The 27745-nt window shown below is 51.4% G+C and overlaps 1 protein-coding gene across 3 annotated transcripts; it reads left to right on the top strand.

The window, feature by feature from the left end:
- On the top strand, positions 1 to 26312 carry ESPL1 (extra spindle pole bodies like 1, separase). 3 transcript variants are annotated; one of them, XM_003831018.5, is made up of 31 exons: positions 1 to 1000; positions 1378 to 1470; positions 1647 to 2708; positions 3001 to 3105; positions 3271 to 3391; positions 5314 to 5450; positions 7389 to 7582; positions 9197 to 9436; positions 9660 to 9804; positions 10049 to 10187; positions 10400 to 10539; positions 12307 to 12441; positions 14074 to 14193; positions 14831 to 15002; positions 15699 to 15827; positions 15952 to 16108; positions 16628 to 16737; positions 18488 to 19476; positions 20538 to 20907; positions 21104 to 21259; positions 21650 to 21863; positions 21964 to 22154; positions 22642 to 22769; positions 22904 to 23026; positions 23539 to 23694; positions 24387 to 24557; positions 24681 to 24785; positions 24975 to 25090; positions 25271 to 25354; positions 25484 to 25648; positions 25947 to 26312. In XM_003831018.5, exons 2-31 carry the CDS (start codon positions 1390 to 1392, stop codon positions 26146 to 26148), a joined length of 6357 nt encoding a protein of 2118 aa, XP_003831066.2. In that variant the 5' UTR covers positions 1 to 1000; positions 1378 to 1389; the 3' UTR covers positions 26149 to 26312. The 3 variants fall into 3 exon arrangements, with proteins under 3 accessions (XP_003831066.2, XP_034791663.1, XP_034791662.1); XM_034935772.3 differs by having other exon boundaries at positions 1 to 1029; XM_034935771.3 differs by having other exon boundaries at positions 1 to 1252.
- Positions 26313 to 27745: the final 1433 nt, after the last annotated feature.

The following is a 27745-nucleotide window of genomic DNA, read 5'->3' as shown; positions in this document are numbered from 1 at the left end:
GATGATGGAGAAGGATGAGTTATCCAGTAGAGTTCATCAGCGACAAGCTGATAACCACTTTTGAGCTGAATTCTTTGGTGGAGGAAGGAAAGAGACAGCTGAATCTGTGTTTGGGGAAGTGGTTAGTACTTAAAAACATAAGCCATTAAAGACTGTGAAATATCCCAGGGAATGAATTTCCATAGTTCTTCCTGCTACTCACAACTCCCACCCCACCCCACTACCCTCTCTCCCCCATCGAAGAGGACCAGATCTTGTCTTTCTCATACAACAAATAGAAGGAGTAAGGCTGGAAGGCAGAGAGAGAGCTGGAGGTCGCTACGGGTACTCATTTTAGTTCCCCTAGAAAACCATCTTTAAAATAATTTCGTAGGAAGTTGGGCGTGGCAGTGCACGCCCGTAGTCAGCACTTTGGGAGGCTGAGGTGGGAGGATCACTTAAGCCCGGGAGTTTGAAGCTGCAGTGAGCTGTGATCACGCCACTGCACTCCAGCCTGTGTGTCAGAGCAAGACCCTATCAAAAAAAAAAAAAAAAAAAAAAAAAAATTGGTAGAAGTCTAAGCCCTTTTTTTCTAGTAACCCAAACCGCGTGAGTTCCTAAGTTCTTTTTGTTATTTCTCTTCTCTTGAAACTTAAACTCTTGCCTGAGCTCTGAAGATAAAGGAGGAAAAGGGGTGGCATTACCGATAGCGACTAAGCGACAGGTAGCTGAGAAACTGAGCTCTGACTGGAAAAAAGGGGGAAACCCGCACCCCCAAGAGGCCTTAACGCGCAGAGCAGCAAGACCCTCCGGGGCGCCGCGGGAGCGCGCACCGCGGCGGGTAAACTACAACTCCCAGCGTGCCGCGCGCCCGGCGTTGCGCCGCGCCCGCTGATTGGCAGCCGCGGATATTTGAAAGGAGGGTCTGGCGCGGAAAACGAAGGTTACATTTTGGATCCTCGCGGAGTACTGGTCAGGCGGTTAAGTCCTGTACCTAGGAAAGAGGGCGAGCTCTGGGGCGGTAAGGCCGGAAGGGACTCATGAGCGTGGGTACGTGCCGAAGTGAAGGGGATCCCCAGCGCTGACGCGAGGAGAGGCGTGGGTGGCTCCTGGAGGGAGTGTCGGGAGGCCTTGGGACGGCCCCGGGCCGCTGAAGGGCTGGGCCGAGGCCTCTGGGGTAGCGCGGCGAGTGGTGTGGTAGTGCGGTCGGGGATCTGCCCGGAGGAAGGAAGAGCGGAATCGTCCTTTTATAACGGGAGCACGGCGTCCTGGCGTGAGTTTTCTCCCCGATGAAATTTCTAATGTGATTCTTTGCCTCCTTCCACGACCTTCAGCCCTCTTCCCTTCCTCCAGTTAGCTTCATTAACAATCTTCTCTAATTGGTCTCCTTTTCCCTAGCTCTCCGGTGTCATGAGGAGCTTCAAAAGAGTCAACTTTGGGACTCTGCTAAGCAGCCAGAAGGAGGCTGAAGAGTTGCTGCCCGACTTGAAGGTGGGGGTGCTGCCTGGCTCGGGATACACCTGGCTTTCCAAACTGAGCTGTTTTGTGTTTGCCTTTTGAAGAGATGGATAAGTAGGCGACCCTCTCTGAGTAACCCTATTTCTAGTTACTTTCTCTACCTCTTTCCTGCCTTTGCTAGCCCCATTCATATCTTTCTCTACTCCTAGGAGTTCCTGTCCAACCCTCCAGCTGGTTTTCCCAGCAGCCGATCTGATGCTGAGAGGAGACAAGCTTGTGATGCCATCCTGAGGGCTTGCAACCAGCAGCTGACTGCTAAGTTAGCTTGCCCTAGGCATCTGGGGAGCCTGCTGGAGCTGGCAGAGCTGGCCTGTGATGGCTACTTAGTGTCTACCCCACAGCGTCCTCCCCTCTACCTGGAACGAATTCTCTTCGTCTTACTGCGGAATGCTGCTGCACAAGGAAGCCCAGAGGCCACACTCCGCCTTGCTCAGCCCCTCCATGCCTGCTTGGTGCAGTGCTCTCGCGAGGCTGCTCCCCAGGACTATGAGGCCGTGGCTCGGGGCAGCTTTTCTCTGCTTTGGAAGGGGGCAGAAGCCCTGTTGGAACGGCGAGCTGCATTTGCAGCTCGGCTGAAGGCCTTGAGCTTCCTAGTACTCTTGGAGGATGAAAGTACCCCTTGTGAGGTTCCTCACTTTGCTTCTCCAACAGCCTGTCGAGCGGTAGCTGCCCATCAGCTATTTGATGCCAGTGGCCATGGTCTAAATGAAGCAGATGCTGATTTCCTAGATGACCTGCTCTCCAGGCATGTGATCAGAGCCTTGGTGGGTGAGAGAGGGAGCTCTTCTGGGCTTCTTTCTCCCCAGAGGGCCCTCTGCCTCTTGGAGCTCACCTTGGAACACTGCCGTCGCTTTTGCTGGAGCCGCCACCATGACAAAGCCATCAGCGCAGTGGAGAAGGCTCACAGTTACCTAAGGAACACCAATCTAGCCCCTAGCCTTCAGCTATGTCAGCTGGGGGTTAAGCTGCTGCAGGTTGGGGAGGAAGGACCTCAGGCAGTGGCCAAGCTTCTGATCAAGGCATCAGCTGTCCTGAGCAAGAGTATGGAGGCACCATCACCCCCACTTCGGGCATTGTATGAGAGCTGCCAGTTCTTCCTTTCAGGCCTGGAACGAGGCACCAAGAGGCGCTATAGACTTGATGCCATTCTGAGCCTCTTTGCTTTTCTTGGAGGGTACTGCTCTCTTCTGCAGCAGCTGCGGGATGATGGTGTGAGTTAAGGACCTGGAGGTAGGGTGGGGACGTGGTCTGTGGACTCACTACCAGCCTAGGGTATTTGGCAAGATCTGGAGGTCCTGGCTCCCTCCTTGTTAAGCTGCTCTCTGGACAGTGCCTAGCGAGCCAGCAAACAGCCTAGTCTATCCTGAGAGGGCAGTGGCCCTTCTGGATGTCCTTCCTCGTGCTCCCTGGGCTCTGTCAGCTCTCCAGGACTCCGGGTCAGTCTTCAGCTTGGAGCCCTCTTTATCTCTACTCCTCATACCAACCTTCCGCTTCCTTCCTCAGGTGTATGGGGGCTCCTCCAAGCAACAGCAGTCTTTTCTTCAGATGTACTTTCAGGGACTTCACCTCTACACTGTGGTGGTTTATGACTTTGCCCAAGGCTGTCAGGTACTGTCTGGGAATCAAGGTACCTGGACTAGGCTCATAGGGTTTGGGGTTGCTCCACTGCCCTCAAACAGCTTTGGGGTTGCTTGGCTTTGGGTGTGGAGTGCGGTGGAGGTCATCTTGGACCCAGCATGACTCCTCACTCTCAAACCCTTCTTGTCCCTTCAGATAGTTGATTTGGCTGACCTGACCCAACTAGTGGACAGTTGTAAATCTACCGTTGTCTGGATGCTGGAGGCCTTAGAGGGCCTGTCGGGCCAAGAGCTGACGGACCACATGGGGATGACCGGTTAGTGCCCTGGGTCCCAGGCACAGAGTTTGTGGGAGGGTCATCACCCATTAGGCAGGTGAATAGTACTTGCTGCGTGGTTCTGACCACTGTGAGGGTTCCTTATGGTTCAAGGAGGCAGTGACAGAAATGTTTATAAGTACCAGCTACTCTGTGTTTAACACCAGTAGAGAAGTGATGAAGCTAACTTACAACAGCAGACACTATTTCCTCGACTGGAATCTAACTTGGCATTAACAGTTGCACCTAATATGCAACCTTATGACCTTTCAACATATTTTTTTATTTCTATATTTTTTAATGTTTTTTTTTTCCTTTTCTTCACTTATCAGAATCCAGAAATCATTACAAATGACCTTTCTGTATATTTAAGTGGTTTTTTTTTTTTTTTTGAGACAAGGTCTTGCTCTGTCACCTAGGCTGGAGTGCACTGGCACAATCACGGCTCAACACAGTCTCAACCTCCTAGGCTCAAGCGATCCTCCCACCTCAGCCCCGCAACGAGCTCACCTTGCAGGTTCAAGCGACTCTCCTGCCTCAGCCTCCCAAGTAGCTGGGACTGCAGGCGCGCACCACTATGCCTGGCTAATTTTTGTATTTTTTGTAGAGATGATGTCTGGCCATATTGTCCAGGCTGGTCTTGAACTCCTGGACTCGAGTGATCTGCCCGCCTTGGCCTCCCTGAAACCCTGTCTCTACTAAAAATAGAAAATTAGCCAGACAAGGTGGTGCATGCCTGTAATCCCAGCTACTTGGTAGGCTGAGGCAGGAGAGTCGCTTGAACCTGCAAGGCGGAGGTTGCAGTGAGCCAAGATTGCACCACTGCACTCCAGCCTGGGCAAGAGGGCACTCCAGCCTGGGCAACAAGAGCAAAACTCCATCTCAAAAAAAAAGGAGAATTCTTCCCACAGAGTACTGAAGACTGACTTTATTTTCTCCCAGTCATCTATGTTGATGGCCAAGAAGCTGCATAAATAAGTTATTATCATTTATTCAGCAAATATTTGTTGCCGGGCGCAGTGGCTCACGCCTGTAATCCCAGCACTTTGGGAGGCCGAGGCGGGCGGATCACGAGGTCAGGAGATCGAGACCATCCTGGCTAACAGTGAAACCCCCATCTCTACTAAAAATAAAAAAATTAGCCGGGCGTGGTGGCAGGCGCCTGTACTCCCAGCTACTCAGGAGGCTGAGGCAGGAGAATGGTGTGAACCCGGGATATGGAGCTTGCAGTGAGCCAAGATCGCGCCACTGCTCTCCAGTCTGAGCAACAGAGCAAGACTCTGTCTCAAAAAAAAAAAAAAAAAAAAAATTTGTTGAGTACTCACTGTGTGCAACGCACTATTTGGAGTACTTGGATGTGTCGGTAAGCAAAACAAAGTTTCCTTCCCTCATGGAGCCATGTTCTAGTTTGGGGGGAAAAGATAAACAGATTCAGTAAATAAGTGAATTATCAACATATTAGAACGTGATAAATGTGGGGGAAAGGAAAAGTAGAGCAGGATAAGAAAGGGAATTGGGAGTCTAAGGTGCATGACGGGGGGCAAGTTACCACCTTAAATCAGGTGGTCAGGGTAGACCTCATTGAGAGGGTGACATGAGCAAAGGCTTGGAGGATGTGAGGGAGTCAGCCATGTGGGTTCCTGGAAAAGAACATCCCTGGCAGAAGAAACAGCCAGTGCTGAGGCAGGAGGGGGTCTCGTTTGTAAAACGAGTGCAGATGGGCTGAGTGGTGTGAAGGGCATGGGCCTATTTGGGGCAGGAAGGGGAGAGCCACCCCTTCCCCATTCCTAGCAGTAGGGGTTCCTGTCTGATCTGGAAGCTGCTGAACTGACCACAGATCCAGCTGATCTCTGCTGCCTCTCCAGGAGGAGAGGGTGGTGGGAGCCTTTCCTATGGTCAATTGTGCCTTTTCTCCCCTGCAGCTTCTTACACCAGTAATTTGGCCTACAGCTTCTATAGTCACAAGCTCTATGCCGAGGCCTGTGCCATCTCCGAGCCGCTCTGTCAGCACCTGGGTTTGGTGAAGCCAGGCACTTATCCCGAGGTGCCTCCTGAGAAGGTACAAGGGAATGAGAGATGCAGGAAAGGAGCTTATGTGGTTGGGGAGCGGGGGGAGCGGGGAAGGGCCTCGCCAGCACCCTGCCTTGGAGTGGGAGGTTAATAGCAGCATGTTGACACCAGTATCTGGAGCAGTGTTTCCCAAACCTCACTGTGCTGTTACTTACTGTTGACTCATTTTTTTTTTTTTTTTTTTGAGACGAGTCTCGCTCTGTCGCCCAGGCTGGAGTGCAGTGGCACAATCTTGGCTCACTACAACCTTTGCCTCCCAGGTTCAAGCAATTCTCCTGCCTCAGCCTCCCAAGTAGCTGGGATTACAGGTGCCCACCACCACGCCCAGCTAATTTTTGTATTTTTTGTAGAGACGGGGTTTCACCATGTTGGTTGGCCAGGCTGGTCTCGAACTCCAGACCTCAGGTGATCCGCCTGCCTCAGCCTCCCAAAGTGCTGGGATTACAGGTGTGAGCCACCGCACCCGGCCTGACTCACTTTTTATATTTAGCCTGGTCCTAAGCTACTGGTTTCCAGCCAAGCTGCACATTAGAATCACCTGAGTGACCTTTAAGAAAATTCTAATGTCTGCCCCAAGTTAATTGCATCAGAATCTCTAGTGTTTGCCGGGCGTGATAGCTCACGCCTATAATTCCAGCACTTTGGGAGGCTGAGGCAGGTGGATCACCTGAGGTCTGGAGTTTGAGACCAGCCTGTCCAACATGGTGAAACCCCGTCTCTACTGAAAATACAAACATTAGCCAGGCGTGGTGGCATGTGCCTGTAATCCCAGCTACTTTGGAGGCTGAGGCAAGAGAATTGCCTGAACCCAGGAGGTGGAGTTTGCAGTGAGCCGAGATTGTGCTACTGTACTCCAGCCTGGGCTACAGAGCAAGACTCCATCTCACATCTGAATATTTTCAAAGATCCCCCAGGTGGTCCTTTGAGCAAGGAGAGTGAGAACCTGGGTTCTTGGTGTTTTTTTTTTTTTTTTTTTTTGGAGACTGAGTCTTGCTCTTGCTTTGTCACCCAGGCTGGAGTGCAGTGGCACGATCTTGGCTCACTGCAACCTCCACCTCCTGGGTTCAAGCAATTCTCTGCCTCAGCCTCCTGAGTAGCTGGGATTATAGGCATGCGCCACCATGCCCGGCTAATTTTTGTATTTTTAGTAGAGACGGGGTTTCATCATCTTGGCCGGGCTGGTCTTGAACTCCTGACCTCATGATCCACCCGCCTTGGCCTCCCAAAGTGCTGGGATTACCGGCGCAAGCCACCGCGCTGGGCAAGAACCAGTGTTCTTAAGCAAGAATACCTGTGAACTGATGCATTGGCGGGATTGGCAAGCAAGATGAGTCATAGAGGGGCTTGGGTTTCATCTTAACTGAGATGATAAGCCTCTAAAGGATTTAAGTGGAGGCATGACAGCAGACAGGCATTTTGGATTTCCCTGACTCCGCTGTGATGAATAGAGTGCAGGAGAAAAGACTGGGTAATCAGGCTGCTATAGTATTCTAGGTAGGGAAGGGTGGGCTGAACTGAAGCAGCTGCACGAGGGATGGAATGCAGTGGATGGGTGCGAGAAGCCAAGGATTAACCTGGTAGGTGACTGGCGGGAGGGAGAGCGAGAGAAGGGAACATCAGAGATGGCCCCACATTTCTTACTCAGGAGAAGGCAGTGCCATTTGCTGAGAAGGATTACAGGAGAAGCAGGTTTTCAAGGGTGTGGATGATGAACATAGGGGTGGAGTGGATTGCAGCCTCTGAGTTGAAGGCACTCAGAGTATTTCATTCTTAGGTGTCTCCTACCTTGGGTGGGTGTGGCTCAGGAGGCCCACCTGCCAACCCCGCCCCCTCATGTGGTGTATGTACCTATTGCATGCATATCCCCTTCCACCATACACACTCACTGGTTCCTCTCCAGTTTGGTCTGTTCCCTTTCTCTGGTCAGTTGCACAGGTGCTTCCGGCTACAAGTAGAGAGTTTGAAGAAACTGGGTAAACAGGCCCAGGGCTGCAAGATGGTGATTTTGTGGCTGGCAGCCCTGCAACCCTGTAGCCCTGAACACATGGCTGAGCCAGTCACTTTCTGGGTTCGGGTCAAGATGGATGCGGCCAGGGCTGGAGACAAGGAGCTACAGCTAAAGTGAGTTGAGGGCCAGACGCAGTGGCTCATGCTTGTAATCCCAGCACTTTGGGAAGCCGAGGCGGGTGGATCACTTGAGGTCAGGAGTTTGAGACCATGGCCAACATGGTGAAACCCCGTCTCTACTACAAATACAAAAATTAGCTGGGCATTGGCCGTGCACAGTGGCTCACACATGTAATCCCAGCACACATGTAATCCCAGCACTTTGGGAGGCCGAGGCGGGCAGATCATGAGGTCAGGAGATCGAGACCATCCTGGCTAATACGGTGAAACCCCATCTCTACTAAAAATACAAAAATTAGCTGGGCGTGGTGGCGGGTGCCTGTAGTCCCAGCTACTCGGGAGGCTGAGGCAGGAGAATGGCGTGAACCCGGGAGGCGGAGGTTGCAGTGTGCCGAGATCATGCCACTGCACTCCAGCCTGGGTGACAGAGGGAGACTCCGTCTCAAAAAAAAAGTGAGTTGGGGAGGGGGTCAACCATGTTTCTCCCATGGATAGGGTGGCTTTTGGTACTCATGGTCATGTCCTTTCATCTTTATGTCTGAAAAATACTAATTCCTTCATTCATTAGTTATTCATTGAGTGCCCACTGTATGCTAGCCACTGTGCTACTTGGGGGGTATAGTGGTGACAGTGGTCTTGCTTTCATGGAGCTTATATTCTACTTGGGGAGATATTTTTTAAAAGTACATTTTGCATTTTGTGTCTGTTCTTTTTTTTTTTTTTTTTTTTTTTTTAATAGAGACAAGGTCTCACTATGTTGCCTAGGCTGGTCTTGAACTCCTGAGCTCAAGTGATCCTTCCACCTTGGCCTCCCAAAGTGCTAGGATTACAGGCATGAGCCAGTGCGCCCAGCCTTCATGTATGCTCTATGAAGACAATTAAACTGATTTGCTAAAAGAGGGAGCAACTTGAGGTGGGTTATTTAGGAAAGCCCTTTTTGAAGAAGTGATAGATGAGACCTGAGGATGTGAAGGAATCTACTTTGTAAAGATCTCAGGGAGCCTGGGCAACAAAGCGAGACCTTGTCTCTACTTAAAAAATATTAGCCGAATGTGGTGGCATGAACCTATAGTCTATTTACACTTGGTTAGGAGGCTGAAGTGGGAGGATCACATGAGCCTGGAAGATCAAGGCTGTAGTGAACCGTGATCACGCTATTGCACTCCAGCCTGGGCAACAGAGTGAGACTGTCTAAAAAAAAACAAACAAAAAACTCAGGGAAGAGAATTCCTTGCAGAGAGAGTAGTAAATACAAAGGTTGCAAAGTGGGAACAAACTTGGGACCATGCTTGAGAAAGCCGGCATGCTGGGGGTAGTAGAATAGCGGTATAGGATGGGGAACCATATGGAATGAAGGTGGTCAAAGTGGGAAGCGGCCAGATCACACAGGGCCTTATAGGCCATGGTCAGGGCTTTGGAAATGATTCCTAGTGGGAGCCCACTGCCGTTTGTTAAACAGAGGAGCAATGCAATCTGATTTAAATTTTTAAAGCCATGACTGGAAACCTACTGAGCAAGCCAAGGCTGGGGCTCCTCAGCATGGGAGCAGGGAGCAGAGGCTTTATGCCTCCTGGGTTCCACCCTGGTACTGAGCATGCCCTCTCTCAGGACTCTGCGAGACAGCCTCAGTGGCTGGGACCCGGAGACCCTGGCCCTCCTGCTGAGGGAGGAGCTGCAGGCCTACAAGGCAGTGCGGGCCGACACTGGACAGGAACGCTTCAACATCATCTGTGACCTCCTGGAGCTGAGCCCCGAGGAGACACCAGCCGGGGCCTGGGCACGAGCCACCCACCTGGTAGAACTGGCTCAGGTGCTCTGCTACCACGACTTTACGCAGCAGACCAACTGGTAAGGAGTAGTAGCTGCGGAGGCCACTCTTGCTCCTTGCCCTAGGTCCTCTCACCCTCTTGAGAACCAGTTTCCCTCTCCACAGCCCTGAGCGCTCCCTTCATCTTGTGGCCATGGGAGCACATGCAAAGGGCGAGGCCAGCTGTTCTGCAGCTAGCCCTTCCCAGGGCGCTGTGGCAGATACTCATAGTAGGCCCAGCTTAAGCACATCTTCTCCCTGCAGCTCTGCTCTGGATGCTATCCGGGAAGCCCTGCAGCTTCTGGACTCTGTGAGGCCTGAGGCCCAGGCCAGAGATCAGCTTCTGGACGATAAAGCACAGGCCTTGCTGTGGCTTTACATCTGTACTCTGGAAGCCAAAATGCAGGAAGTGAGTGTGGCTGCTGTGGGGCTCACCAGAACTGGGTGTAGGAATTACTGTCCCTGGGCCCCCAACAAGTTGGTATCAGCCCTTTTTTTGTTCGTTTTTATTTTTAGAGATGGGGTCTCTCTGTTGCCCAGGCTGGTCTTGAACTCCTGGGCTCCAACAATCCTCCCACCTCAGCCTGCCGAGTAGCCAGGACGATAGGCCCACACCACTGTGCCCTGTTTTATACCCCGATCTTCCCATCCAGGGTATCGAGCGGGATCGGAGAACCCAGGCCCCTGGTAACTTGGAGGAATTTGAAGTCAATGACCTGAACTATGAAGATAAACTCCAGGAAGATCGTTTCCTATACAGTAACATTGCCTTCAACCTGGCTGCAGATGCTGGTGAGGGGTAAATGGAGTGTGGCATGGGCATCTCCATGGCTTCCTAAGAGTGGAACAGGGACCCCTGGTGAGGGAAACCCTGACCTTATAGGGTAGGAGGTTGTGGAAGCAGTGGGAGGTTGGCGTAAAGGGCAGAGGATGTTATGGAGGAAGGGAAGTTCTCTCCAGATGGCCCATGCTGAGACAGCAGTCATTTTCTTCTGGCTTAACAGCTCAGTCCAAATGCCTGGACCAAGCCCTGGCCCTGTGGAAGGAGCTGCTTACAAAGGGGCAGGCCCCAGCTGTACGGTGTCTCCAGCAGACAGCAGCCTCACTGCAGATCCTAGCAGCCCTCTACCAGCTGGTGGCAAAGGTAATGGGGTGGGGCATTGAGGGGGACCCATATAAACAAGGACTAAACCAGAAACAGCTCCCTCGCCTTCATTGGCCTGTGATCCTCCTGAGAAGCCATGAAAGCCAATGATGGAAGCGCAGGGCTGTATCACCAGTCTTATTTTAAATCCAAGCTCCCTCATTCATTAGTGTATGGCCTTGGGCAAGTTGCTTAACCTAAGCCCAAGTTTCCTTATCTCTAAAATAGGGGCCATGCTACTGCCTCGTGGCGTTATTATTCAGTGCAGCAGTGCATGGAAGAGGTATTGTGTAAATGGTATGCTCAAATGTTAGCTTTAGTCTGGGCAACACGGCGAAACCCCGTCTCTACAAGAAATAAAAAAAATATAGCCCGGTGCGGTGGCATGTGCCTGTAATCCCAGCTACTCAGGTGGCTGAGGCAGGAGAATCCCTTGAGCCAGGAGGTAGAGGTTGCAGTGAGCCAAGATCGCGCCACTGCACTCCATCCTGGGGGACAGAGCAAGATGCTGTTTCACGCTATTTCATTTAAAAAAAAAAAGTTAGCTTTAATTATTAGATGATTTGTTACCTATCAGAAAAATACATAGATGCCTTTAGACACAATTTTACATTCTTACATTCTTATGTGTGCCTTCTTTTTTTTTTTCAAGATGGAGTCTCGCTCTGTCGCCCAGGCTGGAGTGCAGTGGCGCAATCTGGGCTCACTGCAACTTCCACCATCTGGGTTCAAGTGATTCTCCTGCCTCAGCCTCCTGAGTAGCTGGGACTACAGGCACGCAACCACGCCTGGCTACTTTTTTGTATTTTTAGTATAGACAGGGTTTCACCATATTGGCCAGGCTGGTCTCGATCTCCGCAGGTGATCCACCCGCCTCAGCCTCCCAAAGTGCTGGGATTACAGGCGTGAGCCACCGCACCCAGCTTTCCGCCCCGCCCCCCCGCCGAGATAGAGTCTTGCTCTGTTACCCAGGCTGGAGTGCAGTGGCGTGATCTCAGCGCACTGCAACCTCCACCTCCTGGGTTCAAGCGATTCTCCTGGCTCACTCAGCCTCCTGAGTAGCTGGGACTACAGGCGCATACCACCACACCCTGCTAATTTTGTATTATTGGTAGAGATGGGGTTTCACTATGTTGGCCAGGCTGGTCTCGAACTCCTGATCTCAGGTGACCCGTCTGCCTCAGCCTTTCAAAGTGCTGGGGTTACAGGCATGAGCCACTGTGCCTGGCCTATAAGGCCATGTACATTCTTATTTCAGGGAGTTTCACAAAATTCCTGAAGCTCTACCCTAGACTCCACATTAGGAAACAAACAAACAAAAAGCCTTTATACATGCTGTTAACTATGAGCTATTAAACCATATTTCTAGCAGGGGAAGCTACCTCAGCCCTAGATTTGAGACTTGGTTCTGCCACATACCTGTTATGTGAACTTAGACAAGCAACTTAACCCATGTGAGTCTTAGCTTCCTGTACTGTAAAATTGGGATTAGACTTGTTAGGAAGGTTAAATGCACTGATGCATGTAAGCCTGGGCACAGTGCCTGGCACATAGTAAGAACTCAGAAAATCCTGGCTATTGATGATGAATGGCATCTAGGCTTTAAAACAGTAGGGGTGGGGTGATGATTGCTTCATCTGGGTAACTACATTCCACCCAGGCCCTGAGGTTAAACTACAGTCCAAGGTCCCAAAGGGCTGGGGAGCAGAGGGTAGAAATAGAGGCTTGAGCAGGGGTGGAGTAAACTTGGCTGCTTCTGCTGACCAGCCCATGCAGGCTCTGGAGGTCCTCCTGCTGCTACGGATTGTCTCTGAGAGACTGAAGGACCACTCGAAGGCAGCTGGCTCCTCCTGCCACATCACCCAGCTCCTCCTGACCCTCGGCTGTCCCAGCTATGCCCAGGTGAGTGCCCAACCAGCCTAGTCTGGAGACTGCAGGGGGCCCATAGCTTTAGAGGCCCACCTCTTCTCTGAGAAGACAGGATATCAAAGGGGCAGCTTCTCGGCCTTTTACCACCACAACTGGCTGGAGAATTGTGGAGTGTGGAGCAGTTGGAGGCAGCTGTAAGAAGGGGAGTCATCTTTGTCCTTCCTGCAAAACCAGTTGTTCATTAAGTTTACAGACTGCTGCAGGAACCTACCGCCAGTCTTGTATTTCCTAACTGGTTCTGTTGCCCTAGTTGATGCTTCATTGCTCATGTAAAGCTATCACAGTGTCTCCTGGTTGGTCTCCTTGCCTCCAGTTTCTCCCTTTTCTACTTCGTCTTCTTAACGACCACTGGTAGGCACAGGTGTGATGTAATCTCTTTCCTGCTTAACCCTGTTCCCTTTTGCCCCAATAATACTTGCCAGCGCTTACGGCTGCAGTGTTTACCCCTGGATAACTTTGCCACAAAATATCTCACTCTTACTATTTTTGCATCACTCTAGTATATTGACTTTGGAAACAGAAGACATCATTCTGTTTATAGCATTCTGTTTTTAGTGGTGTCATTTCCATTTCCATTTCCACGTCACCCTCCCGAGTAACTGGGACTACAGGTACATGCCACCACACCTGGCTAATTTTTAAATGTTTTGTAGAGACAGAGTCTTACTATGTTGCCCAGGCTGGTCTTGAACTCCTGGGCTCAAGTGATCTCCCACCTCAGCCTCCCAAAGTACTGATAATACAGGCATGAGCCACCGTGCCCAGCTACTGCTTACTCTGTATATAGCTTTAATCTAAAAGTGGTTAACCAGGCTGAGCGCAGTGGCTCACACGTGTAATCCCAGCATTTTGGGAGGCTGAGGTGGGCAGATCACCTGAGGTCAGGAGTTGGAGACCAGCCTGACCAACATGGAGAAACCCCGTCTCTACTAAAAATACAAAATTAGCCAGGTATGGTGGCGCATGCCTGTAATCCCAGCTACCTGGGAGGCTGAGACAGGAGAGCACTTGATCCCGGGAGGCGGAGGTTGCGGTGAGCTGAGATCACACCATTGCACTCCAGCCTGGGCAACAAGAGCGAAACTCCGTCCTAAAAAAAAAAAGTGGTTAACCAAGTGTTAAATGGACATTTTAGAGAGTGAATCAATAACTCCTATGCAGATTATAATATCTGAAATAATGTAATATTTATTGGACATGTTGAACATTTTGCTTGTAAATACTTTACTCCACTTTTTTTTTTTTTTTTTTTTTGAGACGGAGTCTCACTCTGTTGCCCAGGCTGGAGTGCAGTGGCGCGATCTCCATTCACTGCAACCTCTGCCTCTCGGGTTCAAGTGATTCTCATGCCTCAGCCTCCGGAGTAGCTGGGATTACAGGCGCGTGCCACCACACCTGGCTAATTTTTGTATTTTTAGTAGAGATGGGGGTGTCACCATGTTGGCCAGGCTGGTCTTGAACTCCTGACCTCAGGTGATCCGCCCACCTTGGCTTCCCAAAGTGCTGGGATTACAGGTGTGAGCCACATGGCCACCCTTATTTACTCCAGTTTTGTTTGAAGAGCCTGGCTGCCTTTCCTCATGTGCCCTCTGATTGCTTCCTTAGTTACACCTGGAAGAGGCAGCATCGAGCCTGAAGCATCTCGATCAGACCACTGACACATACCTGCTCCTTTCCCTGACCTGTGATCTGCTTCGAAGTCAACTCTACTGGACTCACCAGAAGGTATTTCTCACTTTCTTAAACTCCGAAGGCCCTGGGTATTAGAAAGAATTTAGGATTTTCTTGATATTTGCCTGGCTTTTGAGATTTCCCTGGAGCTAGGCAGTATGTTCCTGACCCTGAGAGGCAGGCATATTTCCTAGCCTTGCCCTCGCCAGCGATTTGCTCACTAGTCCTCCTCTGGTAGAGATACAGTCCTTTTCCTTCTTCAGGGGCAAGGGGGAAAGTCTGTCCTGTGACGAAAAGCTGGGACAACAGTGATCCTGGGAAGGCATGGGAGCTCTGGACTAGAAATCCAGGGGATGGCAAAGACTTGAGTTTTCTCCCAAACTAGTTGTGTGACTTGGGCACGTCTTCTACCTTCTCATGCTCTAGTTTCTTCTCTACGTTTTTATCATTCCTAAATTGGCAGACAAGTCACTGGTGAGGGCAAAGCTAGGAACTGTTACTGCTTCTCAGGGTCAGGAACATTCTGCCTAGGTCCAGGGAGATCTCGAAAGCCAGGCAAATATTCAGAAAATTCTAAAATCTTTCTAATACCCAGGGCCTTCAGGGATGGGGCCACGTAATCTCCAGGGCCTCTCAAGCTCTGGAGTGCCTGACTGCCTTACTGCCTCCTCTGGCTCCTTCTCTCCTTCAGGTGACCAAGGGTGTCTCTCTGCTGCTGTCTGTGCTTCGGGATCCTGCCCTCCAGAAGTCCTCCAAGGCTTGGTACTTGCTGCGTGTCCAGGTCCTGCAGCTGGTGGCAGCTTACCTTAGCCTCCCGTCAAACAACCTCTCACACTCCCTGTGGGAGCAGCTCTGTGCCCAAGGTGAAAGAATAGGGTGGATGGCCCCCCTTGGATGACATGTATGGTCTGTCTGCTGTCAGCTCTTCTCAAACCTCATCCCCTCTGCCAGCTAACTATGTGGCCCAGCCTACCTAGAACCTGCACAGAGTAGGCCTGGGATAGCAGATGGGTTTCAGTTTGCCTGCTGACTCTAAACAATTGGTGACTGCCTGGAATACTAGGCTGAAAGGATTTTTTTTTTCTTTTTTTTTTTTTTTCTAAGACGGAGTTTCGCTGTTGTCACCCAGGCTGGAGTGCAATGGTGCAATCTCAGCTCACTGCAACCTCTGCCTCCTGGGTTCAAACGATTCTCCTGCCTCAACCTCCTGAGTAGCTGGGATTACTGGCATGCGCCACTACGCCTGGCTAATTTTTGTATTATTAGTAGAGGTGGGGTTTCACCATGTTGGCCAGGCTGGTCTCAAACTCCTGACCTCGGGTGATCCGTCTGCCTCAGCCTCCCAAAATGCTGGGATTACAGGCTTGGGCCACTGCGCCCAGCCAGCTGAAAGGATTCTGAGACCCCAGGGGATCTCAGAGGGAAGGAGTTATGAGATTGATTAGCTCTGCCTGCCTGAATGCAGAAGGAAGCATGGGAAGCAGGCTTTGCTGCCTTAGTAGCTAAAAGTGGTGAAGTTCTGGCTGCATCTTCTCCCTTTTTCACCCCACCCACCACAGGCTGGCAGACACCTGAGATAGCTCTCATAGACTCCCATAAGCTCCTCCGAAGCATCATCCTCCTGCTGATGGGCAGTGACATTCTCTCAACTCAGAAAGCAGCTGTGGAGACATCGTTTTTGGACTATGGTGAGTCTGGGGAGGACAGCAGGGCCCTCTTGGAATGGACAGGCTATATGAGAGGGCTGCGGTTTTTTCTCCAGAGGATCCACACTGTGGCTGAGTGATGGTGGTCTTGTCTCTTTTGCTACAGGTGAAAATCTGGTACAAAAATGGCAGGTTCTTTCAGAGGTGCTGAGCTGCTCAGAGAAGCTGGTCTGCCACCTGGGCCGCCTGGGTAGTGTGAGTGAAGCCAAGGCCTTTTGCTTGGAGGCCCTAAAACTTACAACAAAGCTGCAGATACCACACCAGTAAGTACAGGGCCAGAGGATATGGCAATGATGGCACCAAAGTGCCATGCACCCTTGAACATGGATTCCAAACTGTTCAACAGATTACATGCTATGTTTAGATGCATTCGTGGAAAAAGGCATTCCACGGCTAAATAAGTGGGAAATGCTGAGTTAATCAAGGTTAGATGTTTTTATTTCCTGTAGGACTCTCGTGTCCTTCAGTATGCGGATGTGCCTTGCAAATCTCCAAAAGGGAGATCTAGTGTACAGTGTTTCCCTAAGAATGTTTTCCCACAGGATCCTTTTATTGAGGAATGCAGTTTGGGAAATCCTGTCCCAAGGCACAAGGAGAGTTGGGATTAGAGAGAAGTGTAGAGGGTTTTCCCCAGGGAGCGTTTAAGTCAGCTTAAGGGAGTGAATGCCTTTTGGAGGCAGGGAAGGACTCAGGTAGCTTGGCCTGGGAAAGAGGCAAAGAGAAAGACTCTCCAGGAAAACAAAGGATTCCTCTGATTGGTTCTCCTCTCCTCTCTCAACAAGGTGTGCCCTGTTCCTGGTGCTGAAGGGCGAGCTGGAGCTGGCCCGCAATGACATTGATCTCTGTCAGTCGGACCTGCAGCAGGTTCTGTTCTTGCTTGAGTCTTGCACAGGTGAGCAGCCATGTCCCCATGACCATAGGCGGTGCTGAAATGACACACACTACAGCACATCTTTCTATGTAAAGGTTTCGTTGCCTTTTTTTATTTTTGAGACAGAGTCTCGCTTTATTACCCAGGCTGGAGTGCAGTGGCGTGATCTTGGCTCACTGCAACCCCTGCCTCCTGCCTCCTAGGTTCAGGTGATTCTCCTGCTTCAGCCTCCCAAGTAGCTGGGACTACAGGCATGCGCCACAACACCCGGATAATTTTTTTTATTTGTAGTAGAGACGAGGTTTCACTATGTTGGCCAGGCTGGTCTCGAACTCCTGACCTCAGGTGATCCACCCGCCTCGGCCTCCTAAACTGCTGGGATTACAGGCATAAGCCACCGCTCCCAGCCTTTGTTCCCTTTTTAATCAGATACTGACTTCTGGTCCCAGGGCAACATTCCCTTGACTTTAGTCCAACCATTGGTCTCCCTCTTTCAGAGAGCCTGTCCCAGACTTACCCTAGTTCTAGTTTTCAGTGCTTCCTAATACATTTTGGCTATTTAAATTTGATTTAGATAATATTTAGGGCCAGGCTCGGTGGCTCATGCCTGTAATCCTAGCACTTTGGGAGGCTGAGGCAGGCGGATCATGGGGTCAGGAGTTCAAGACCAGCCTGGCCAACAAAGTGAAACCCCATCTCTACTAATAATACAAAAATTAGCCAGGCATGGTGGCGGGCACCTGTAATCCCAGCTACTCAGAAGGCTGAGGCAGGAGAATCGCTTGAACCTGGGAGGCGGAGGTTGCAGTGAGCAAGATCGCACCATTGCATTCCAGCCCGGGCGACAGTGCGAGACTCTGACTCAAAAAAAAAAAAAAAAAAAAGAAGAAAGAAAGATAATATTTAGAATTCAGTCCTCAGTCACACTAGCCACACTTCATGTGCTCAATAGCCACATGGCTAGTGGCTACTGTATTGAGTAGCACAAACATATCCTCAGGAGGGCTGAAGCTAATAATAAAACATTGCATTGATGGCACATTTTGTCTCCCCAATCACATATACTTCTAGTACTTCATTTGCCCCACACTAGACCTCATAAAGCTGAGTGGGAGCATAGATTATTTTCATTTGTTAAATGAGAAAGTTGAGAAGTCTATGTTTGGGGCCAGCATCACAGGGAAGGAGGCAGGATTCAGGTGTGGGCCTGCTGGAGCCAGCCTGCTTTTCTCAGCCATGTGGCCCCTGAGCTGCAGGTGTGGGGGCTTTGTGGCCTGCATTTGATCCACTGTTGGTTGGAAAGAAAACAAAAATTTTACCTCCAAGGCGGGCGGATCACGAGGTCAGGAGATCGAGACCATTCTGGCTAACACGGTGAAACCCCGTCTCCACTAAAAAATACAAAAAATTAGCCAGGCATGGTGGCAGGTGCCTGTAGTCCCAGCTACTCGGGAGGCTGAGGCAGGAGAATGGCATGAACCCAGGAGGCGGAGCTTGCAGTGAGCTGAGATCGTGCCACTGCACTCCAGCCTGGGCGACAGAGAGAGACTCCGTCTCAAAAAAAAAGAAAAAAAGAAAAAGATTTTACCTAAAAAATAATAAGCCATACTAATATTTGATATGTTATACAGTAATACATATATATACACACATATATATACACGTACGTATATAAAACACGTATATTAGAGAATTGGGCCCCAAGGTCGCTCAGGAAGTACTTGATGCCATTTCTCCCCGTTTTGTAATTCTTGTTCTGCCTTCTCCCCAGAGTTTGGTGGGGTGACTCAGCACCTGGACTCTGTGAAGAAGGTCCACCTGCAGAAGGGGAAGCAGCAGGCCCAGGTCCCCTGTCCTCCACAGCTCCCAGAGGAGGAGCTCTTCCTAAGAGGCCCTGCTCTAGAGCTGGTGGCCACTGTGGCCAAGGAGCCTGGCCCCATAGCACCTTCTACAAACTCCTCCCCAGTCTTGAAAACCAAGCCCCAGCCCATACCCAACTTCCTGTCCCATTCACCCACCTGTGACTGCTCGCTCTGCGCCAGCCCTGTCCTCACAGCAGTCTGTCTGCGCTGGGTACTGGTCACGGCAGGGGTGAGGCTGGCCATGGGCCACCAAGCCCAGGGTCTGGATCTGCTGCAGGTCGTGCTGAAGGGCTGTCCTGAAGCCGCTGAGCGCCTCACCCAAGCTCTCCAAGCTTCCCTGAATCATAAAACACCCCCCTCCTTGGTTCCAAGCCTCTTGGATGAGATCTTGGCTCAAGCATACACACTGTTGGCACTGGAGGGCCTGAACCAGCCATCAAACGAGAGCCTGCAGAAGGTTCTACAGTCAGGGCTGAAGTTTGTAGCACCACGGATACCCCACCTAGAGCCCTGGCGAGCCAGCCTGCTCTTGATTTGGGCCCTCACAAAACTAGGTGGCCTCAGCTGCTGTACTACCCAACTTTTTGCAAGCTCCTGGGGCTGGCAGCCACCATTAATAAAAAGTGTCCCTGGCTCAGAGCCCTCTAAGACTCAGGGCCAAAAACGTTCTGGACGAGGGCGCCAAAAGTTAGCCTCTGCTCCCCTGCGCCTCAATAATACCTCTCAGAAAGGTCTGGAAGGTAGAGGACTGCCCTGCACACCTAAACCCCCAGACCGGATCAGGCAAGCTGGCCCTCATGTCCCCTTCACGGTGTTTGAGGAAGTCTGCCCTACAGAGAGCAAGCCTGAAGTTCCCCAGGCCCCCAGGGTACAACAGAGAGTCCAGACGCGCCTCAAGGTGAGGTGGGACTGTTGCTAGGTGGTGGTGATGGTGTTGGATGGGGTTAGTCCTGGAGGAGAGTGTTTTATAGAGCAGGTGTCCCTGTGGAATAGCTCCCCAGGGCCTAGTGGAACTTTAATCTCCTGCTATTTGCAGTACCCCAATATCTTGCTTTTTTGTTTTTTGTTGTTTTTTTGAGAAGGAGTCTCGCTCTGTCGCCCAGGCTGGAGTGCAGTGGCGCAATCTCAGCTCACTGCAAGCTCCGCCTCTTGGGTTCACGCCATTCTCCTGCCTCAGCTTCCCGAGTAGCTGGGACTACAAGCGTCTGCCACCATGCCCAGCTAATTTTTTGTATTTTCAGTAGAGACGGGGTTTCACTGTGTTAACCAGGATGGTCTTGATCTCCTGACTTCGTGATCCACCCGCCTCGGCCTCCCAAAGTGCTGGGGATTACCGGCGTGAGCCACCATGCTCAGCCTCTTTTTTTTTTTTTGAGACGGACTCTCACTCTGTCGCCCAGGCTGGAGTACAATGGTGCGATCTCGGCTTACTGCAACCTCCACCTCCCGGGTTCAAGCAATTTTGCCTCAGCCTCCCGAGTAGCTGGGATTACAGGCGGGTGCCACCACACCCAGCTTATTTATGTATTTTTAGTAAAGACGGGGTTTTACCATGATGGCCAGGCTGGTCTCGAACTCCTGACCTCAGGTGATCCGCCTGCCTCAGCCTCCCAAAGTGCTGGGATTACTGACGTGAGCCACTGCGCCAGGCCAACATCTTTCACAGCAAGACCTATTTCCACGTCTCCCTTTGTTTCAGACAGAGACATTTTCCTTAACTCTAATGTTTCTTTTACCTTTTCATCCCACCTTCTGTTCCCTCATTTTCTCCCTCCTTCCACACCCAAGAGTCGCTGCCCCTGATCTAGAGTGTTGGCTGTCATGTGAGAAGTTAGTTCTGAAATCTTCCAGGGTCCTGTGTGATGGTGCCTGATGGTGCCTCCACTACGCCACCTGCTGTCACAAGGTGTCTTGTCACTGAAGACCTCTTAGCCCTTCACCCTTTCACTCTGATCTCAGGTGAACTTCAGTGATGACAGTGACTTGGAAGACCCTGTCTCAGCTGAGGCCTGGCTGGCAGAGGAGCCTAAGAGACGGGGCACTGCTTCCTGGGGCCGGGGGCGAGCAAGGAAGGGTCTGAGCCTAAAGACGGATGCCGTGGTTGCCCCAGGTAATGCCCCTGGGAACCCTGGCCTGAATGGCAGGAGCCGGAGGGCCAAGAAGGTGGCATCAAGACATTGTGAGGAGCGGCGTCCCCAGAGGGCCAGTGACCAGGCCAGGCCTGGCCCTGAGATCATGAGGACCATCCCTGAGGAAGAACTGACTGACAACTGGAGAAAAATGAGCTTTGAGATCCTCAGGGGCTCTGACGGGGAAGACTCAGCCTCAGGTAGGACAGCAAGGGTGAGGTGGAAGGTGCATGTTTTGGGGGTTTGTTCTGGGGCAAAGCACAAGCAGTAAGTGCTGCCAAGGAAGTACAGGAAGAATGTTCTTTTGCTGACTCTAAGGGAGTGGATTACAGAAGGAAGAACAAAGAGAATGGCAGGGGGAGGGAGCACTGTGAAAAAGGCCTGCTCTCTCCCCAGGTGGGAAGACTCCAGCTCCGGGCCCTGAGGCAGCTTCTGGAGAATGGGAGCTGCTGAGGCTGGATTCCAGCAAGAAGGAGCTGCCCAGCCCATGCCCAGACAAGGAGAGTGACAAGGACCTTGGTCCTCGGCTCCCCTCAGCCCCCGTAGCCACTGGTGAATATGCGACCCCTGATGTTGGTCACTTGGAGAGGGCTGAGCCTCTAGGGCTTTTGACCCCTCTGTCTTTCCAGGCTGGGTTCGGATTTGGATCCAGTAGCCTCTGAACCTGTGTTTGAACCCCAGCACTCTGTCTATGAGCTGTGTGCAGGTCACTTAACCTCTCCAAGCTTCTATTCCTTCTGTAAAAATGGGGTTTAGGGAGCATGGTGGAATAAGTTGATGCCTGTTAGTTTCATGGCACCCCACTTGGCACATTGCCCTTCATAAATGGTAGTTGCTGTTTGCCATGTGGGAGATGAGATAGGGACTCTTCCTTCTTGGAAAGTTCCTATCAACTATAAAATAAGGAATTCAGCTGTACCAAGTGTCCTGACGTTCCTCTAGGTCTTTCTACCCTGGACTCCATCTGTGACTCCCTGAGTGTTGCTTTCCGGGGCATTAGTCACTGTCCTCCTAGTGGGCTCTATGCCCACCTCTGCCGCTTCCTGGCCTTGTGCCTGGGCCACCGGGATCCTTATGCCACTGCTTTCCTTGTCACCGAGTCTGTCTCCATCACCTGTCGCCACCAGCTGCTCACCCACCTCCACAGACAGCTCAGGTGGGTGCTGACCATCCCCAAGACTCCTGCTGGGGCAGACTAGAGAGAAGGTGCAGACTTTGAAGGAATGGGACCTCACCCCTCCCCGTGTTGCTTGCAGCAAGGCCCAGAAGCACCGAGGATCACTTGAAATAGCAGACCAGCTGCAGGGGCTGAGCCTTCAGGAGACGCCTGGAGATGTCCCCCTGGCCCGCATCCAGCGCCTCTTTTCCTTCAGGGCTTTGGAATCTGGCCACTTCCCCCAGCCTGAAAAGGAGAGTTTCCAGGAGCGCCTGGCTCTGATCCCCAGTGGTATGCGGGCAGGCTTCTGGCCGGCTCCTCTGTCCTCTTCTGCATCTTCTTGGGAGCTGGGTGAAGGAGTTTTAGGCATTGGTTTACATAGATTTATGACCCTTATGTCATACCTTTTCACCTGTTAGCATCTTACATCAGGAAGGTTTGTTGTTTTTTTTAAACCTCAACTTTGAATTACCAGCAAATTCAGTGTCTTTCCTCAGAGGTGAGTTCAGATGACTGGGGTCTTCTGTGCTAACATGAAACATATTCACATGATTTGATTTGAGTGCCTCACTTTGTTAGTTGCTGTGAGGGACACAAAGTACAAGTCATGGTCTCTGTGCACAGGGAGCTATTAGAGCAAGGGAGAGCACCTTGACCTCTAGTGACCAGGGAAGGCTTCTTGATGCTGGCTTGAGTGATGGATAGGAATTGAGCGCCCAAGACAGGGAAGGGAATTCCTTTAACAGCTGAATGATTCTGGCTGTATCCTGTGTGTCAGGGGTGACTGTGTGTGTGTTGGCCCTGGCCACCCTCCAGCCCGGAACGGTGGGCAACACCCTCCTGCTGACCCGGCTGGAAAAGGACAGTCCCCCAGTCAGTGTGCAGATTCCCACTGGCCAGAACAAGGTAGGATTCCTGGGCCATGGAGCAAAGTTGGGCTGGATTGGGCTTCGGGTCAAGCTGTTCACATTCTGTGTTGAGGGAGGGAGAGATGGTGATCACGTGGACAAGCAGAGCTCTCACAGCCCCATCTCCCAAAGCTTCATCTGCGTTCAGTCCTGAATGAGTTCGATGCCATCCAGAAGGCACAGAAAGAGAACAGCAGCTGTACTGACAAGCGAGAATGGTGGACAGGGCGGCTGGCACTGGACCACAGGATGGAGGTGTGTGCTTCTGGGGTGGGGTCAGGCCTGCTCTAGGAATGACCCGGGGGGTCCCAGTGTCTTCTCTACCAGACGGCCTGGGTCAGTGCTAAAGCCACTTCAAATCCCTTCTGGAAGTATAGACCTAAATTTAAAAATATGTCACCTGGGGAGAACTTCAGAGCCCAGAACTTGAAGAATATATGGGAATGGATATTTAAAGATACGCAGAAAAAAAACGACTTAAACCCAACTATCAGCTTCCCAGTTTTAGCTTTCATTGCCACCTGTTCATATTTGTCACAACAGAGGGATAGATAATAGTCTATACTCTCCCAGTCTCAGAAAATGAAAAAAGTTTCTAGATTCTTGCCTTCTATTAGTCATAACTTCTGTTAGTCATAACTAACAGAAAGATACGTAAGACAGACATGCACATTGGAAAACGCATTTTCTCATCTCCAAAATGTCAGTGCCTGTGAGAAAGAAGCTTGGTTTCCTCTCTGACTGAAGGGTCTGCCCTCTGCATTCAGGTTCTCATCGCTTCCCTAGAGAAGTCTGTGCTGGGCTGCTGGAAGGGGCTGCTGCTGCCGTCCAGTGAGGAGCCCGGCCCTGCCCAGGAGGCCTCCCGCCTACAGGAGCTGCTACAGGACTGTGGCTGGAAATATCCTGACCGCACTCTGCTGAAAGTGAGTGAGGAAAGCAGGGAAGGGGGCCAGGCCCAGTGGCTTGCACCTGTAATCCCAGCACTTTGGGAGGCCAAGGCAGGTGGATTGCTTGAGCTCAGGAGCTCGAGACCAGCCTGGCCAACATGGTGAAACCCTGTCTCTACGAAAATACAAAAATTAGCTGGGCGTGGTGGCAGGCACCTGTAATTCCAGCTTCTCGGGAGGCTGTAGCAGGAGAATTGCTTGAACGTGGGAGGCGGAGGTTGCAGTGAGCTGAGATCTCCGCACTCCAGCCTGGGTGACAGAGTGAGACTCCATCTCAAAAAAAAAAAAAAGGATAGGCCCCATGGCTTACGCCTATAATCCCAGAACTTTGGGAGGCCGAGGCAGGTGGATCACAAGGTCAAGAGGTGAAGACCATCCTGGCCAACAGGGTGAAACCCCATCTCTACTAAAAATACAAAAATTAGCTGGGCTTGGTGGCACATGCCTGTAGTCCGAGCTACTCAGGAGGCTGAGGCAGGAGAATCGCTTGAACCTGGGAGGTGGAGGTTGCAGTGAGCCGAGATTGCGCCACTGCACTCCAGCCTGGGCGACAGAGCAAGATTCTGTCAAAAAAAAAGAAAGCAGGGAAAGGGAAGAAACTGGACTTAATCCTTTCCCAGCAGCCATCATGAATGAAGATGGTGCTCACCACCAGTGTTTCCCTGCAGATCATGCTCAGTGGTGCCGGTGCCCTCACCCCTCAGGACATTCAGGCCCTGGCCTACGGGCTGTGCCCAACCCAGCCAGAGCGAGCCCAGGAGCTCCTGAATGAGGCAGTAGGACGTCTACAGGGCCTGACAGTACCAAGCAATAGCCACCTTGTCTTGGTCCTAGACAAGGTAAGGAGCTGGGGCAGAGGGGCAGTGTCTAGTGGGGAGTGAATACCAACTCATCCCCATGCCCCTTCTGACTTCTGCATATACCTGGCTGGGGACAGTAACCTCTTAGTGCTTTTTGCCCAGGACTTGCAGAAGCTGCCGTGGGAAAGCATGCCCAGCCTCCAGGCACTGCCTGTCACCCGGCTGCCCTCCTTCCGCTTCCTACTCAGCTACTCCATCATCAAAGAGGTGGGGTTCAGGGCGTAGTGTCTGGGGATGACTGGCGACTGGGGAAGACGTCAACAAAGAAGGGCAGAGAAACCTGAGAAGATAGGAGAGGGTCCTAGGAATGGCTCAGACATGGAAAGGGGCTGAGATTGTTAGAGCTTGGGCCTCTTGGTGAGACAAACATCCTAATCGCCAGTGTCTCCTCCTCAGTATGGGGCCTCGCCAGTGCTGAGTCAAGGGGTGGATCCGCGAAGTACCTTCTATGTCCTGAACCCTCACAATAACCTGTCAAGCACAGAGGAGCAATTTCGAGCCAATTTCAGCAGGTCAGGGGCGCGAAGACAAGAAGACGAGTGGGGAAGGGTAGACAACATACAGGGGCAACAAGCCTTTTCTCCAGAAACAGCTGTTGCAGCCCACCTTCTATCTAATGATCCCTCTGCTGTCTTTGCCACCTGACCCCTGCCATGCATTTCCCTATTCTCACACCTGCCTTTTCCCTGCAGTGAAGCTGGCTGGAGAGGAGTGGTTGGGGAGGTGCCAAGACCTGAACAGGTGCAGGAAGCCCTGACAAAGCATGATTTGTATATGTGAGTGCTTAAGGCAGGGATGTGGGGAGAGGGGCAGTCCAGAGGCTTTGGGACTTGAGAGCCTCTGAAGACACAGGCAGAGGCCAGGTATTACTAGCTCAAGACTCATCTCACCTCCTTCTGCCTTAGCTATGCCGGGCATGGGGCTGGTGCCCGCTTCCTTGACGGGCAGGCTGTCCTGCGGCTGAGCTGTCGGGCAGTGGCCCTGCTGTTTGGCTGTAGCAGTGCGGCCCTGGCTGTGCATGGAAACCTGGAGGGGGCTGGCATCGTGCTCAAGTACATCATGGCTGGTTGGTGAGTCTCCAAGGGCAAGACCCATCCTAGGGCATTAGGACTCCTGCCCTCACCCCAGGTTCTTTCCCAGGTCTGAATCTTGCCTCTCTTGTGCCCCATTTTCCTCCTATCCTAGTTCCCTGGCATGCCTGGACCATTAACCCTTAGCTCCCTTCTGTTCTTCTCTTGTAACCAAGGGCCAAAGGAGTTTCTCATTGGTTCAATCCTCTCCACTCACCCACCCCCACCACCAATGGTGTTTTCCTATGTATTCTGTTTTAGAGCCCTTACTTTGTATTTCCTCCTTTTCTTTTCCCAGCCCCTTGTTTCTGGGTAATCTCTGGGATGTGACTGACCGTGACATTGACCGCTACACGGAAGCTCTGCTGCAAGGCTGGCTTGGAGCAGGCCCAGGGGCCCCCCTTCTCTACTATGTAAACCAGGCCCGCCAAGCTCCCCGACTCAAGTATCTTATTGGGGCTGCACCTATAGCCTATGGCTTGCCTGTCTCTCTGCGGTAACCCCATGGAGCTGTCTTATTGATGCTAGAAGCCTCATAACTGTTCTACCTCCAAGGTTAGATTTAATCCTTAGGATAACTCTTTTAAAGTGATTTTACCCAGTGTTTTATATGAAACATTTCCTTTTGATTTAACCTCAGTATAATAAAGATACATCATTTAAACCCTGTTTTGCGTAGTTTATCTGAGAACATTTAAAGACACGGCATGACTGCCCCCTTCCTACTATGTGGTACTGTAAGCTGACAGGAACAGGTTACAGCAGATCAAGTTTGAGTGCCTGGGGAAGAAAGGCAAAGACACAGGACAAAGCCTGCTGGGCCTGGCTGGGCCTCAGCAGACAAATCTGGAGGAGAAAGGGGCATCAAAATGCTAAGTAGAGACAGGCCCAAGGAAGGGTAGTGATAGACCCTTTGAGAGTGTTTTGGCCAGGTACCATCCGTCCGTCCTGTCTTCCTGCCGCAGGTATCTTTGGAGTGGCACTAGTGTTTTGTTTTTTGTTTTTGTTTTTTTTTTGAGACAGAGTCTTGCTCTGCTGCCCAGGCTGGAGCGCAGTAGCGCAATCTCGGCTCACTGCAACCTCTGCCTGCTGGGTTCAAGCGATTCTCCTGCCTCAGCCTCCTGAGTAGCTGGAACTACAGGCACATGCCGCCACGTCCCACTAATTTTTGCATTTTTAGTAGAGACAGGGTTTCACCATATTGGCCAGGCTGGTCTCGAACTCCTGACCTTGTGATCCACCCTCCTCAGCCTCCCAAAGTGCTGGGATTACAGGCGTGAGCCACCGCGCCCAGCCATGGCACTAGTTTTAATGCCTCAGTTGCCCTGCCTGCCTCCTAAGTAGATGTTAAAGGCTACTGCTGTCTGCCCATGTACACCTGTTACACTTACCAATGTGTAACTTTAGCAGTAGAGTCTGTGGATCTGTGGAGTTCTAGTGTGGTTTTTCTCTCCAATTGTTAAGCTCAAGGGAAGCAAGTATCTTACACTCTCACGTATCCCTCACATACAGCACATGGTAAAACCTTTTTTTTTTTTTAAGAGACAGAGTCTAGCTCTGTTGCTAGTGTGCACAATCACAGCCTACTGCAGCCTCCAACTCTCCAGCTCAAGCGATCCTCCCACCTCAGCCTCCCATGTAGCTGGGACTACAGGCGTGTGCCACCAGCCCGGCTAATTTTTGTATTTTTTGTGGAGACGGGGTGTCGCCGTGTTGCCCAGGCTGGTCTCAAACTCCTGGGCTCAAGCAGTCTGTCCTTCTCGGCCTCCCAAAGTGCTGGGATTGCAGGCGTGAGCCACCATGCCCGGCCAAAATATTTTATTGATTAATTTGTGCTGTACTTGGTTGACAATGGCGCTTCCTTGCTGTTCTCCCACCACCTCACTGGCAACGGGTGATAAACCCTTTTTCAGATCCTACTACGTGTCAGCCTACTTCCGGCTGGGGGAAGATGGTTATAGCGAGAGGGGAAGAATTGGTTCAGTGATGAGAACATGGTTGGTTCCTGCCTTCGACAAGCTTTCAATCTAATGCCTGTTTTTTTCAAGGACAATTCAGAACGGTCTGACAAGGGATTTTTTTTTATTTTTTTATTTT

Source organism: Pan paniscus, chromosome 10, assembly GCF_029289425.2.
Source record: "Pan paniscus chromosome 10, NHGRI_mPanPan1-v2.0_pri, whole genome shotgun sequence".
In the NCBI taxonomy this organism is placed as follows: domain Eukaryota; kingdom Metazoa; phylum Chordata; class Mammalia; order Primates; family Hominidae; genus Pan; species Pan paniscus.
The sequence above is the reverse complement of the archived record's forward strand: the minus strand, read 5'-3'. Positions and strand labels throughout refer to the sequence as shown.